The sequence below is a fragment of the Larimichthys crocea genome, chromosome III (assembly GCF_000972845.2).
Source record: "Larimichthys crocea isolate SSNF chromosome III, L_crocea_2.0, whole genome shotgun sequence".
NCBI classification, from domain to species: domain Eukaryota; kingdom Metazoa; phylum Chordata; class Actinopteri; family Sciaenidae; genus Larimichthys; species Larimichthys crocea.
In genome coordinates this window covers 35976637-35989249 of record NC_040013.1, presented here as the reverse complement: position 1 = coordinate 35989249, position 12613 = coordinate 35976637, and the positions used below count along the sequence as shown (strand labels likewise).

General features: G+C 38.5%; 2 protein-coding genes across 3 annotated transcripts; one reads left to right on the top strand and one right to left on the bottom strand.

Annotated features, from left to right (window-relative positions):
• Nucleotides 1–1548: 1548 nt before the first annotated feature.
• LOC113745616 (eukaryotic translation initiation factor 3 subunit A-like) lies at nt 1549–3378 on the top strand. The gene is made up of 2 exons (XM_027277564.1): nt 1549–1971; nt 2012–3378. Exons 1-2 carry the CDS (start codon nt 1635–1637, stop codon nt 3073–3075), a joined length of 1401 nt encoding a protein of 466 aa, XP_027133365.1. The 5' UTR covers nt 1549–1634; the 3' UTR covers nt 3076–3378.
• A 4055-nt stretch (nt 3379–7433) lies between these two features.
• LOC104921673 (protease-associated domain-containing protein 1) lies at nt 7434–10723 on the bottom strand. 2 transcript variants are annotated; one of them, XM_010734277.3, is made up of 5 exons: nt 10496–10723; nt 10201–10301; nt 9987–10096; nt 8171–8338; nt 7434–8068 (listed from the first exon to the last, which is right to left on the bottom strand). In XM_010734277.3, exons 1-5 carry the CDS (start codon nt 10563–10565, stop codon nt 7948–7950), a joined length of 570 nt encoding a protein of 189 aa, XP_010732579.1. In that variant the 5' UTR covers nt 10566–10723; the 3' UTR covers nt 7434–7947. The 2 variants fall into 2 exon arrangements, with proteins under 2 accessions (XP_010732579.1, XP_027133368.1); XM_027277567.1 differs by lacking the exon at nt 10496–10723 and adding an exon at nt 10376–10421.
• Between the last annotated feature and the right edge of the window lie 1890 nt (nt 10724–12613).

The following is a 12613-nucleotide window of genomic DNA, read 5'->3' as shown; positions in this document are numbered from 1 at the left end:
CATAATTTCCTGACCTTGTGTCATATATATGTATATGTATATGTATATGTAGTAGTAGATAATGTTTGATATATTATATATATATATATATATATATATATATATATATATATTATATATATATATTAGTGCTTTTAAAATTAACGCGTTAATGTTGTCGATAATTTAAAGAATACGCGTTAAAGAATTAACGCAATTAACGCGGTTTTGTTCACTTCCGGTGGCGGCCGCCATTTTGGATGTGGCAAAGTAGAGCTTTGTTTCCCAGATATATAGTGTGGTGTGAACAGGTGTATAAGAGGCATTAACTTAAAGCCCTCACGGAGACTGCGCCCTGGGCGGCGCCCACATTGCCCAGCTAAACAACCGCCCTGCTTGTTTTAGTTTACGGCAGATCTGCCACCAATTGGGGACGTTAACGTATCGCAGCAACGGACCAACCGCTCAATGCAGCGTCTATGTAATATGTCTATGATCTATCCTAACTAAAGGAGAGTCTATGTATATATGTCAATCTATCCTAATAAAGGAGAGTCTATGTATATATGTTATGATCTATCCCAACTAAAGGAGAGTCTATGTATATGTCTATGATCTATCCTAACTAAAGGAGAGTCTATGTATATATGTCTATGATCTATCCTAACTAAAGGAGAGTCTATGTATGTTCTATGATCTATCCAACTAAAGGAGAGTCATGTATATGTCTATGATCTATCCTAACTAAAGGAGAGTCTGTATATATTCTATGATCTACTAATAAAGGATTCTGTATATATGTCTATGATCTATCCTAACTAAAGGAGAGTCTATGTATATGTCTATGATCTATCCTAACTAAAGGAGAGTCTATGGCGGAAAGATGGATAAGGAGGACTTTTAGGGGGAACATTTCATTTTAAAAAGTTGCCCGACGGCTCGTTGGACAAAAACAAGGCAATTTGCACAGTTTGCAAAGCCGAATTTAAATTCCACAGAAGTAAACCGACTTATATCACCTCACCTCAAAGCAAAACACAACCCTGTCTACACTACAGGAGTGTGGCACTCGTCAGTATATTTCCTCATTCTGGCTTTTTTCTGTTTGCACTGTGCATATGTGCACCTTAAGCCAATAAAATGAATGAATTTAAATATACTTTCTCTGTGTTTATTCTACATTAATTTGATCATTTTACATGAATAAATATTCATTATAAGCTTCATTCTCAGAAAAATGCATTTAATTTATTGATACATTTATTGATTGCTCAGAAAAATGCATTTAATTTATTGATACATTTATTGATTGATTAATTAATCAATTAATTACAGAAATTTTTGCGATTAATTAGTTAATTTTTTTTAATCGATTGATTAAAATATATATATATTATGACACAAGGTTGACCAAATAAATAAATCAAGTGCGGCGGGGGCGGGGCCTAAGTTGTGGGCCTACGCTGTGGGCGGGGCCCGCAGCGTAGGCGCTGTGGGCGGGGCCTAAGTTCATATCAAAGGCGGGTGTGATGACGTCACTGTGTTTCATACTATAAGAGAGACTCCCACCCTGGGGAAATTGATTTCTTTACAGCAGGTCATCTGCCCTTCCACAACAAACCCGTGTGAAGTACTGGTAAGTTATTTAGTCTATTATGGAAAAAACATTAAGTCCAATGGAAGACCAACGTATAACTGATGCAGCGCAGATTCGGCGCCTCAAAGAAGAATTTGAAGAGATGCAGCAAGAGTATCTTAAACAAATAGCTGGAATAAGTGAGTCTTATACAAAGTGGATACACGTTAATGAACGTACAATTTCCGAACTCGAGGCAACAGTAACCAGCCAAGCAAAAAGGATTAAGTACTTGGAAACTCTAAAGAAGTGCAGATCCGTCGGCTCACAGGCAGGCAACACCTACACACAGGAGGTGGCTGATCGCGAAGCTCGAGAAAAAAAAATAAGAAAAGAGTACGAGAAAAAACTGTCTCAAATCACGAGAGCAAGAAACACTTATAAAAAAACACCAACTCAAATCACGAGAGCAAGAAACACTTATAAAAAAACACCAAGACGATATAGAAAAACTAAGAAAATATCATGAGGACGAGGTGAAGTGTTATAAAACAATGAAGACATTACAGGATGTGATCGATACCACCCCAGTAATATCTGAGAGGGAAATTCAGCTTACGATTGAGAACGGCAAGCTTAAAAAGCAGGTAATAGAAGCGATGGTCCGTGTGGATAAAGAATATTGGAGAAATCAGCTCTTGCTGGAAGATTTTCGTAAAGAGGACGCAAAAAAGGAGGATTTCCAGAAGAAAATAGAGAAACTAAATCGTACAATTGAAAGAATGAAAACTGAATATTCTGCACTAAAAGAAAATCGAGATGAGAGTCTAAGATACCTGGAAAACTGCCAGCGAAGAAACGTAGCTTTGGGTGCGCATTTACAAGAAAAACAGAAAACAATAGTTGAGCTGAATAACAAATTAAACGAGAATCAATCCACTCACCACAAAACGCTCAAGCATGTAAAAGACCTTGAGCTAAAAGTGTCAGAACATCTTGAGACGATCAAATTACTGGAAAGGACCGACACTGTATCTCGACCAACATTAAAGAAACTGAATGACCAATTCAAACAGCAGAAGAAAAAAGAGAGAGTATTCAAGGAGGATTTACTGGCCTGTATGGAACATATAAGTGACTACAGAAAACTCAAGGATAACCTAATGGCTCTTAAAAGACGTCATATAGACAATGAGGTGAATATTGTTGTTGATAAGAAAACTAGGACAGAGTTTGAAAATAGTATTGCACTTCTCAACACCTGCAAAATTGAGGTTGAAAAGTCAGCGAAAAAATATAAAAAGGAGAAAGAAAAAGAGATTACAGCGTGTCATCACAAGTATGACAAGCTCCACCAGGATTACAACAGCACTCTGATGGAGCTGATGGAGTATAGACGAACTGGTAATGAAAAGAAAACTCAAACAGTCACTATAACACCAAATAAGCAACGGGCCATAGATTGGTTAGGACGGAAATCTAATAAAATTGCCACAGCTCTAGTCCCAGTTGACATCTAAAATGTCCATGTCCACAAGGGTTTCCGCCGAGTGCTTCGGTTTCTCCCACTTTTTTGAGGTAAGTTGAAAAACAACAACTAAATTGCCCCTCAAAAAAAAAAAAAACTGTAACACCAAAGAAGCAATGGGCCATAGATTGGTTAAGACGGAAATCTAATGAAATTGCCCCAGCTCTAGTCCCAGTTTACATCTAAAACGTCCATGTCCACAAGGGTTTCCGCCGAGTGCTTCGGTTTCTCCCACTTTTTTGAGGCAAGTTGAAAAACAACAACTAAATTGCCCCTCAAAAAAAAAAAAAAAAAATTATGAATATGACATGGTCGACTGAGAACCTTCACAGAATTTCCCCCAAATATCCTAAATGGTCCCTTTTGTCAAGTTAAAAAACAACTAATTTGCCCAACCCCCCCCCCACAAAAAACATATTTGAAAAAAAATAAAAATAAATCACACATTTACATATGGACCAGTTTTCATCTTTTAATCACAGCAGTGAAACAATAAAAGTGATTAGAAATATTCTAAGAACCAATCGATGTTCATGCAGCTGGATATTTTGTCATTAATAATAAAAATAATGACAATCATAATAACAATATTATTAAAAATATCAGCAGACATTGTAATTTATTACATAGGAAAAAAACTTTGTCTTGGTAAAATGATGTTGTTTGTAAAGTGCTTTGAAAATGAAAATGTGTGCGATGTATAAACTGGGCTTCACTGTAATCAGAAGGCAAGCCGATATGTTTGATATTGCAGCTGGACTTTACTCTTTAATCTGTTGAGCTAAAGAGATCAATTAACTCATTTCCACACGCATATTCTAAAAACAATAAAATAATAAAAACATAAATGCTGTCATTGTGAGCTCTGACAACGTCAAACTTTGTTTTGGCCTCCAAATGTATACTGTGAGTTTTCTTTACAACTGAGATAGATTACAACTTTTAAACTTTTAAGCACTGTACATTTCAGATACTGCGCAACGAAGAGTCCACCTAATGAAACTGAGCTGACCTTGTATAATATCCTAATCAATACTTTTAATGCGGTGACAGCATTACTGTGCCACATGCTATTGTGCCTCGTGCACACCGTCTGACACAAGGTCACTGACATTATGAAATTATGCTGCTTCCTCCTGCTTTTCAGAGCACACAGCACCATCAAGTGGTGTTTGTGGGTAAAATAAACAAATCATCATCCATGGCAATGTAGTGATAAGTGGTACTTAATATACGAATTTTAAAAAGTTATCTCTGTCAGGTTCTGTTAGCTTAGACATATTTTTCAGCAGTACTAATAATGTGTGATAGCTGTAAGTCAAGGATGTTATATGTGAGTGGGCTGCACCCCCCAAAATCAGGCATGATAAAAACCCATCAGTTAAACAAGGCTGTCCCCCATTTTTAATAGGATTTAATCAGGGCCGGTCTTAGATATGGGCAATGTGGGCGGCCGCCCAGGGCGCAGGGGGGCGGGCTGGCGTGGCTCCTGCTAACTGCCAGGGAAGTGGTGCAGGATAGCACAGGGTTTAGCCCTAATGAATTGGTGTTCGGTCATTCAGTGCGTGGACCACTCGCAGTGTTGCGTGATGCCATTGCACTCGTGTCGTTACAACCTCCATCGAACATAATTGATTATGTAAATGGTTTCAGACACCGTTTGTATTCAGCGGGGGCGATGGCCAAGGGTAAGTTGTCCACGTCCCAGGGAAAGATGAAACGGTTGTATGACTGGAAGGCAGAACAGCGCGTTAGTCCTGGTGACCAAGTTCTGGCATTGCTGCCCTTGATTCATTCGCCGTTCCAGGCTAGGTTTTGTGGTCTGTATACTGTGTTGCGTCAGGAGACCGACCAAAATTATATTCTGTCGACCCCGAACCGCAGGAAAGCAACACAACTCTGCCACATTAATCTGCTAAAGCCGTATTATCGTCGTGAGTCTAAGTCGGCCGTATTGACAGTTTGTTTGTTCGGTTGAGTGATGCCCGGTTGACAGTAAACCTAGCAAAGTGTGAGTTCGCTAAGGCTACTGTCATCTACCTGGGGAAAGTTGTGGGGCAGGGGGAAGTGTGTGCTGTGCAGGCCAAGGTGAGTGCTGTGGAGGAGTATCCAGCCCCCACCACGAAAAAAGAGCTGCAGCGTTTCCTCGGCCTGGTAGGGTACTATCGAAATTTTTGTAAGAACTTTTCTACTGTGGTAGCCCCTCTCACCGACCTGTTAAAGGGAAACACCCATTTTATTTGGTCATCCTTGTGCCAGAGAGCTTTTGAAAAATGTTAAATCTGTTGTGCTCGTCTCCTGTCCTTGCAGCTCCTCGGATGGATCATCCCTTTGAGTTCCAAGTGGACGTGAGTGATGTAGGGGCAGGAGCAGTATTTCTTCAAAAAGACCCTAACGGTGTAGAGCGGCTAGAAAAGTTTTTTTTAAGTTTGAATTTAACCTCTAATGGTGTGTGTCGGGGAGTTACAGGTGGGCAGAGTGGGAATGCTCACTCATTTTTATCCAGGTGATATCTCTCCAGATTGACACGACATGTGGACATATCGATGTACTAAGCATTAGGTAAAAGAAACGATATTTTATCCCTGACGTTTCCATTGTGTTTTCAGTGAAGTTAAACAACATACAGGTTCATTTCTACGTTTCTTTAATGGGTCGCTGTCTGGTGCTGAAGCGCATTTATGCCCATTTTTAAACGCGATAATGTGCTGAGCGCACGCATCATGCACGTTTGGCTTTTGTGCTGTTTTCTGAGGTTATGTTGTGTATGTGTATATATATAGAGAGAGAGAGAGGCCACAGACTATGTTAATAACTAAGATCTGTTAGGCATTTGTATTTTTTATATTTAAAATGCTTATGTCCCTTTTGTATAGAAAAAATAACTGAAAGTCCAAAAGGTAATAACTTTTCAATCCAAAATTACTATTTCTATGATCCCCAAAGGTCAAGTGAAAGACAAATATAAAGGCCTTAAACATTTCTGATAGGAGTTTCTACTTTAAATCCATGTTTTATCCATACACATGATTGAAATGTTTGTTGTAAAGGTATTAAAAAGGATTGCAGGATTTTATTTTTGTGCTGATATCTAGCAGCTGGCGTTAACCTCAGATAGTACATGAACCTCACGATTCAAACTTTTACAAAAAAAATTATGATAAACGACATAAGAATCTCAAACATCTGTTCTGAAGTCACTTTCAGCAAATATAAATAAGAAATTTGGCCTGATGTAAGCAAAGAACACCTTTCAGCCACCACCAACAATGTGATGCTTTCCAGGACACTAATGCATGCAGTTTATAAAACTGAATTAGTCCCTTTAGTCATCAGAATACAGAAAAATTGGGGGAACATTAAGGCCCAGTGACTTCCTGGTCCATAACAGTAATAGGGCAGGTACTGTATGAAGCTCCTAACAGCAATTGTGTTCACTCTCATGGAGTTTTAAGGCCCCTACCTTATTTATATTATTAATTATATTCTGACATTTCTCCAGTCATACAGACTTTATGGATCAATACAGAATCAGTTCATGAGCCACAGACTTAAGTTGGACTCAAACTAGATATATTGTGTTGGCAATAAAAAGGGAAAACTCCCATCAATAGAATGGACTAAACACAAAGCAACCAATTTAACATCTAAACCAAGTGCTAATTTCAGAAGAAGGTGCTAGAAGATGAAAACATCTTTGCAAAAAGCAGCAACTTGGATTTCTAGCACAGAATCAAAGGGGACACAACCAAATGTAGAAAATATGCTCTTATTAAATTAAAATAAATTATTTTATTTCTTCAATCTTTACAAGGAAATTTAAAACCAAATATTACTTTTACTGTTCATAAAAATGACTTTCATCAGGCTGGGCAGGGAAAAATAGATCTTTAAACGATTTGTCTTTTATAATATGTTCATGATTTGTTTTATGTAATTTTCACTAAAGGCTATTTCCATGTATCGTTATTCTTTATCTTTACTTTGTGTACACAAACTGCTCTTGACAGATTTAGGCTCTTACATACTGAAAAGTGGATATAAATACAAAGTTAATGTATATGTTATACTACTTACAACAGTCTGGCTGATAAGGTTTCTGGCACAAGAGGACAACAGATCTGTATACTCTGTAGATCTGTATAAGTTGTGTAGATCATCTTGGGAAGGCAATAAATGATAGTCTTATAAAAAAAATCATTTAATTTTTATTAACCATAAGAGAAACAGTGGTCACTTTTGGGCACCCTGTTTACATTCATGCAAATAGGCATTAACATTTCTACAGTGACATGACGTTTGTTCCTGGTACGCTGTACTGTAGTGACGTATAGCTTATGTTGTCATGGGTTGGTTTTTCCCCCTCAGAGGACTACACAACAATGTTTTACTATTAGACAAGGCAAAAAACAAAACAAACCAAAAAAAAAACAGTGCGCTTCTGTTTGTAAGGAAGTATCAAATTCAAACAGCAACTAGTGACCAACAAATCATCTGTACAGAACTTTCTGGAGATTACTCGAGTGAAAAATTCATTATCTTCCAAAAAACTTGCTAATTCAGTCAACTTCAGCTGATCACTGAGAATAAGCACGCATGTTTCTTGCTGAGTTTGTCTGTCCTCACCCCATCCAACAGCTCTTCCGAAGAGATCAAAGGTTTGACTCACATTCCCTTGGCTGTGTATTTAGATAATCATGTGTATGTATGTTAATTTCATTGGTACACCACTACTGCATGTGAGTTTGTTTAACCACCGTAGAAGAATTTCCCTGTGAGTGTCTTCACTGCTAACAGGATACGAACTGATGAAAGAGCGTTTATTGAGTGAGGAAGTACATGGAGTTGTGGGTGTGCGTCATTTCTACCACAGTGTCCACGGGGGCTGCTTGAGTGGGAATGAAGCCAAAGAGGAAACATTGACAGGAATGGAAATGACCGCCCACGGCAGAGCTTGTCTCTGAAGAGATCGTCTGATCATCATCCTAGGTTACATGAAAAAGGGGAAATCATTCATGTCAAAATGTGATGCATTAATACAGTAAAGAAAACAAGACAGATTGTTTGTGTGTCTGCATATGTCCTACCCGTCACGCCCCAGCAGGAATAGTGCAGGTATGCTTGGTTTGGCAGTGCTGCCATCAGTGATCATATCAAGGTACTGACTGTCATTATCCTCTGCATTATCAGCAATCAGAACAGCTTTGCCTCCTGCTTCCTCTACGTGTCGGGCTTTTTGTACAAAGGAGCAACCTCTGGAGGGCAAACAAAAACAAAAAGAAAAGGGAAGAAACCATTTTAATGTGTCAGCATTATGGGAAAACACCCGATAGTCACCTTTAAAAAGACCCAGGGTGATTAAAGGGTAATTCACTGTGAGTCTTTACATTATTCTTGTGAGGCGGCTTGAAAAAAAGAGCAAAGAACGCCACAGGAGGCTTTCTCATTGGAAAAGATATTTTTGCGCTTATTCTGACTGGCTTCAGTAAGAATTTCAAGATAAATTAGACTTCAACGGTCGCACACCAGGGAAATTCACTTGTTACAGCAGCTCACAAGGAGTTTTGTGATTGGTTGAAGTTGATGGTGATAGATGGATGGTTCATTAAAATCACCCGGGCTTGCATTTTAAAATAATTTCAGAAGATTATATTTCTTGGATTATATTAAATCCTGATCTGAATACTCCAAAAATTTCTGATCATGAAATTTTGGATTCAAATAATCCAAATCCAAATTAATTCATTCCCACCTCTACATTTGAGTATTTTAGTTATTTTTTTCAGATCGGTTTGATGCACGAAATCAGGATGATTTTAACCCCACCTCAGGGATTTGACAGATGTTCATTATATCGGATGAGCCCTTCAAATGTGAACGCATTTTAATGCTAACAGAACCAAGTGATAAAAATAAATAAATAAATAATGTAAAGCATTGGAAATTATGGTTAGGCCACAAATATTCAAAAGACACACAGCACCTGACAGAAAGATGTGGTTATATTACACTGAGGAAAATAGTAGAAATATTAGGAGTTTTGCAATATTAGAAATATTTTCCTTGGTGAATAAGTGTTCATGTGACCTGAAAATAAAAAGAGAACCTAAACGGCATTGTAAAAGCTGAGCAATCAAGTTTCGGCAAGAGACACACACACACACACACACACACAAAGGACAACCATTTACTGCATACGTAGCAATCTGAATTCAACTAGAAGCTTCCTGCGTTTTCTGGGGAAATATGATACCAAACTCCCTTTAAGAAATATAAGATATTAACCATTTCCTTACGTGTAAAAACACATTACTCTAGAAACACAGTCAGTCCTCTTTTGACACGTTGGCATCGATATATCCATAAAGGTAAACTGTATTTCAGTACAAACTTCACATTTTGGATTTTGTTTCCTCAGCTGGTCCTCTCCTTTTTGGCCCCTGATCAGATCCAGGGGCTGGGACTAGAGATTTGAAATCCATAACTGGTCATATCAGGATCACCACCTGGCCCTTGGCCTGTAGTTTTTCCTTGTAGTGTTTCTAATGCTGACTACCGGGATGGTAGTGTGTAAGAAAACCATCTGGCACATTTTTCTGGTATTTCCTGAAAAGTCAGTACATGCTCTGACGGCAATTATGCCAATAATTATGTTCAAATAGTTTCACAACTGAGGGCTAGATGACAAAGTCATTAACTTGTGTGTGCCAAGCAGTATATAACCCATGTGTGGACCCTCAAATGTTAAACATGGCTTTTCTGCTATTGCTTAAGGGTGTTACAAGGGTGTGACTTGCAACTTGAGCTTAAAGCGCCCCAGTTTCTTACACCTGGTTTGTGTTCACATCCTCTACAGCTTATATATTTATTAAGCTAGAAACGTGCTGAGGTGTGTGCACATACCCCCTTTCCACCAGGATTACTTGTCCCTGGATGATTTCTGTGTCCTCCAGATCTGAGCAGCCATCTGCTGGGTCTGCTGGCACGAGAAAGATCTCATCATAAGATGATGTCTGAGCACCAAAGGAGATGAGGAGAGGAGAGGAGAGGGGTGTGTTAAATTAAATGGTACATCAGGCTTGAGACGAACAGATGAAATTCAGATGTGGGTACTAACAAAATCTCCTCCGAAGTCTTTAGCAGGAGCTGCACTGAAGATATACCCTATATCCTCTGGACTGATGACCCTGAAGTACAGCAGTTCATTGATCCCGTGACCTAAAGCAGAAACATCTCATTTCAGACATGTGAGTAACAGCACGGTCATCATGAACTCGGCGTTAGTAACCTACAGGACGCGTGGTGGAAATGTACAGGGCGCATGACACAGGACACGCGCACACATGAGTAACCATGGTGACGTTAGCTTCATTAGCCGCTTACTAGCATCCACCTCCGTCACCCACGCTCACCTGACACGCCACTGAGCTGCAGGAAAACACTCCACAGGTATAAAACTAAAGCCCGAACAACCTTTGCCATTTTCAGGACATTTGCAGAGCTCCTGAACGTTACATAGACGAGCCTTCAGTGTGGCTGTGTACATGTCAGACCGCTCTTTTGTCCATAAGTAGCAGCTGTGTTGTCACAGCAGCAGCTTAGCAATCACCACTTCCGCGCTTCTTCTCATGCGCATGCGTATTTTTTTGCAAAGCTGAAATTCATCTGCCAGGCTCGGGCACTGGTTTCCAAAGTGGGGGTCGGGACCCTCGGGGGGGTCGTGAGATCGTGAAAACAAGAAGGAAGCACAAAGCTCTTTTAATACTTGTTTTGCACAGCACCAACCCACCAAGACTCATTTACAGAAATAACAGTGACAAGAAACAAGGTGTGAATGTCCTCGCAAAGGCCAGACTGCACTGAACGCCCCCAGTGAGATTCACATGAGATGACCTATGTAATGTCAAGGATCCTCAAGTAGACAAAAGTGAGAAAGAGGTCCTACGGTCAATTTTATATTTAATTGTGGAACTGTCTGTGTTGTGAGATGGGATATAACAGTGTCTAGTGTCTGTTTTTCCTAGGGACATCCATTAGTTCTTATAAGGACCCCAAAAGTAGTGCTTTTGCTAAATAAAATGTAAAAACTTTTAGAAATAGCATATTTCAGCCATCATTGTAACAAAACATAAAAAAAGTAGTTACATTTGTTGTTTTCTGGTCAGCAGTGGTTTCCAGTTTCTCCCCTGTCTCTTTCTTATTTTTGAGTCATTCTTGAATCCACTGTTCTAAGATTTCTGCATTTGCTCATAATGGCTCTCATCGTGGTTCGCTTGAGTCCAAAGCTTTAGAAATGGCTCTATAACTCTTTCCAAACTGACAGTTGTCAATGATTTTGTTCATCTTTTGTTGAACTTTTTGAGATCACAGCGTGATGTGCTGCTGTTTGAGATCTCTCAGCCTACTTCACTCAAACAGGTTCTATTGAAGTGATTTCTGGATTCAACAGGTCTGGCAGTGATCAGGCCTGGGTGTGGACAGTGTAATTGAACTTATCTTTCAAAAAAAAATTCTCTTAATAAATGAAATTATCATTTAAAAACTGCATTTTATATTTACTTGGGTTATCTTTGTCTAATATTAACATTTATTGGATGATCTTAAACAAGTTGTGATTAATATGCAAAAAAGTAAGAAATCAAAAAGGGGGCAAATACATTTTCACGGCACTGTATGTAGAATACTTGAAGAAAATCAAGTTTTTAACCTTATTAATACGTTCATGTGGTGTTTTTATACATCACTGTTGATTACTAACATAAAGTGAATAACATCATCTCCTTATCATGGCATCTGTCAGTGGGTGGAAAGTAGTAGACATCAATAAACCTTTTGTGCTCAAAGGTGATGTGCCAGAAGCAGGAAAAACCAACAGATGAGCTAATGTAGCTCAAATTGCTGAAAAGGTTAAAGCTGGCTCTGATGGAAAGGTGTCAGGACACACACTGCATTGCATTTTTTTGCATATGGGGTAATTGTAGACATGGTGCACATGTTGTCTACTGCCAAAGGCACCAACAATGGGCACGTAAGCATCAGAACTGGACCAGGGAGAAATAAAAGAAGGTGATCTGATGAATTATGTTTTCTAATATTTTGTTCTGAACCGCTTTGCAATTAAATTGTCACAAACCAGTAAGTTATTAGTATAAAAGTTCAATGTAATTGTAATATAAAGATTCAATGCTTATGTGTCATAAGGGCATGCATTTCTAATCTCTTCTAAGTTTTTCATACAAATGAAATGCAATACAAAAAAAACTTTAAGCCAAAATTTATTACACAGCTGTTGCATTACAATGCTTTGAATTTAGCTAGGTGTCACAGGAAATACTTTCTTCAATTAAAAGATTTTCGAAATAAATTTTTAAATTCTCACCACTCCCAATGTTGAATCTTTTTTGTGTTTGGCAAATTAAATCAGATGTACAATCTAACTACTTAATATCCAAATAGTCCCATTTAATTCCCAAATAAAGCACTTTTATACATCGGCAATAATCCCACTCACAGTGCGTGTTTTTATTAAA

Excerpts from the sequence above, each read along its gene's own strand:
- LOC113745616 (XM_027277564.1), top strand. The coding sequence starts at position 1,635 with ATGGAAAAAACATTAAGTCCAATGGAAGACCAACGTATAACTGATGCA. Across the intron at positions 1,972-2,011 it reads GTACGAGAAAAAACTGTCTC|TCAAATCACGAGAGCAAGAA; the intron begins AAATCACGAGAG and ends AAAAACACCAAC.
- LOC104921673 (XM_010734277.3), bottom strand. The coding sequence starts at position 10,565 with ATGGCAAAGGTTGTTCGGGCTTTAGTTTTATACCTGTGGAGTGTTTTC. Across the intron at positions 10,302-10,495 it reads GCAGCTCAGTGGCGTGTCAG|GTCACGGGATCAATGAACTG; the intron begins GTGAGCGTGGGT and ends TTTCTGCTTTAG. Across the intron at positions 8,069-8,170 it reads TTCCTGCTGGGGCGTGACGG|GATGATGATCAGACGATCTC; the intron begins GTAGGACATATG and ends CATGTAACCTAG.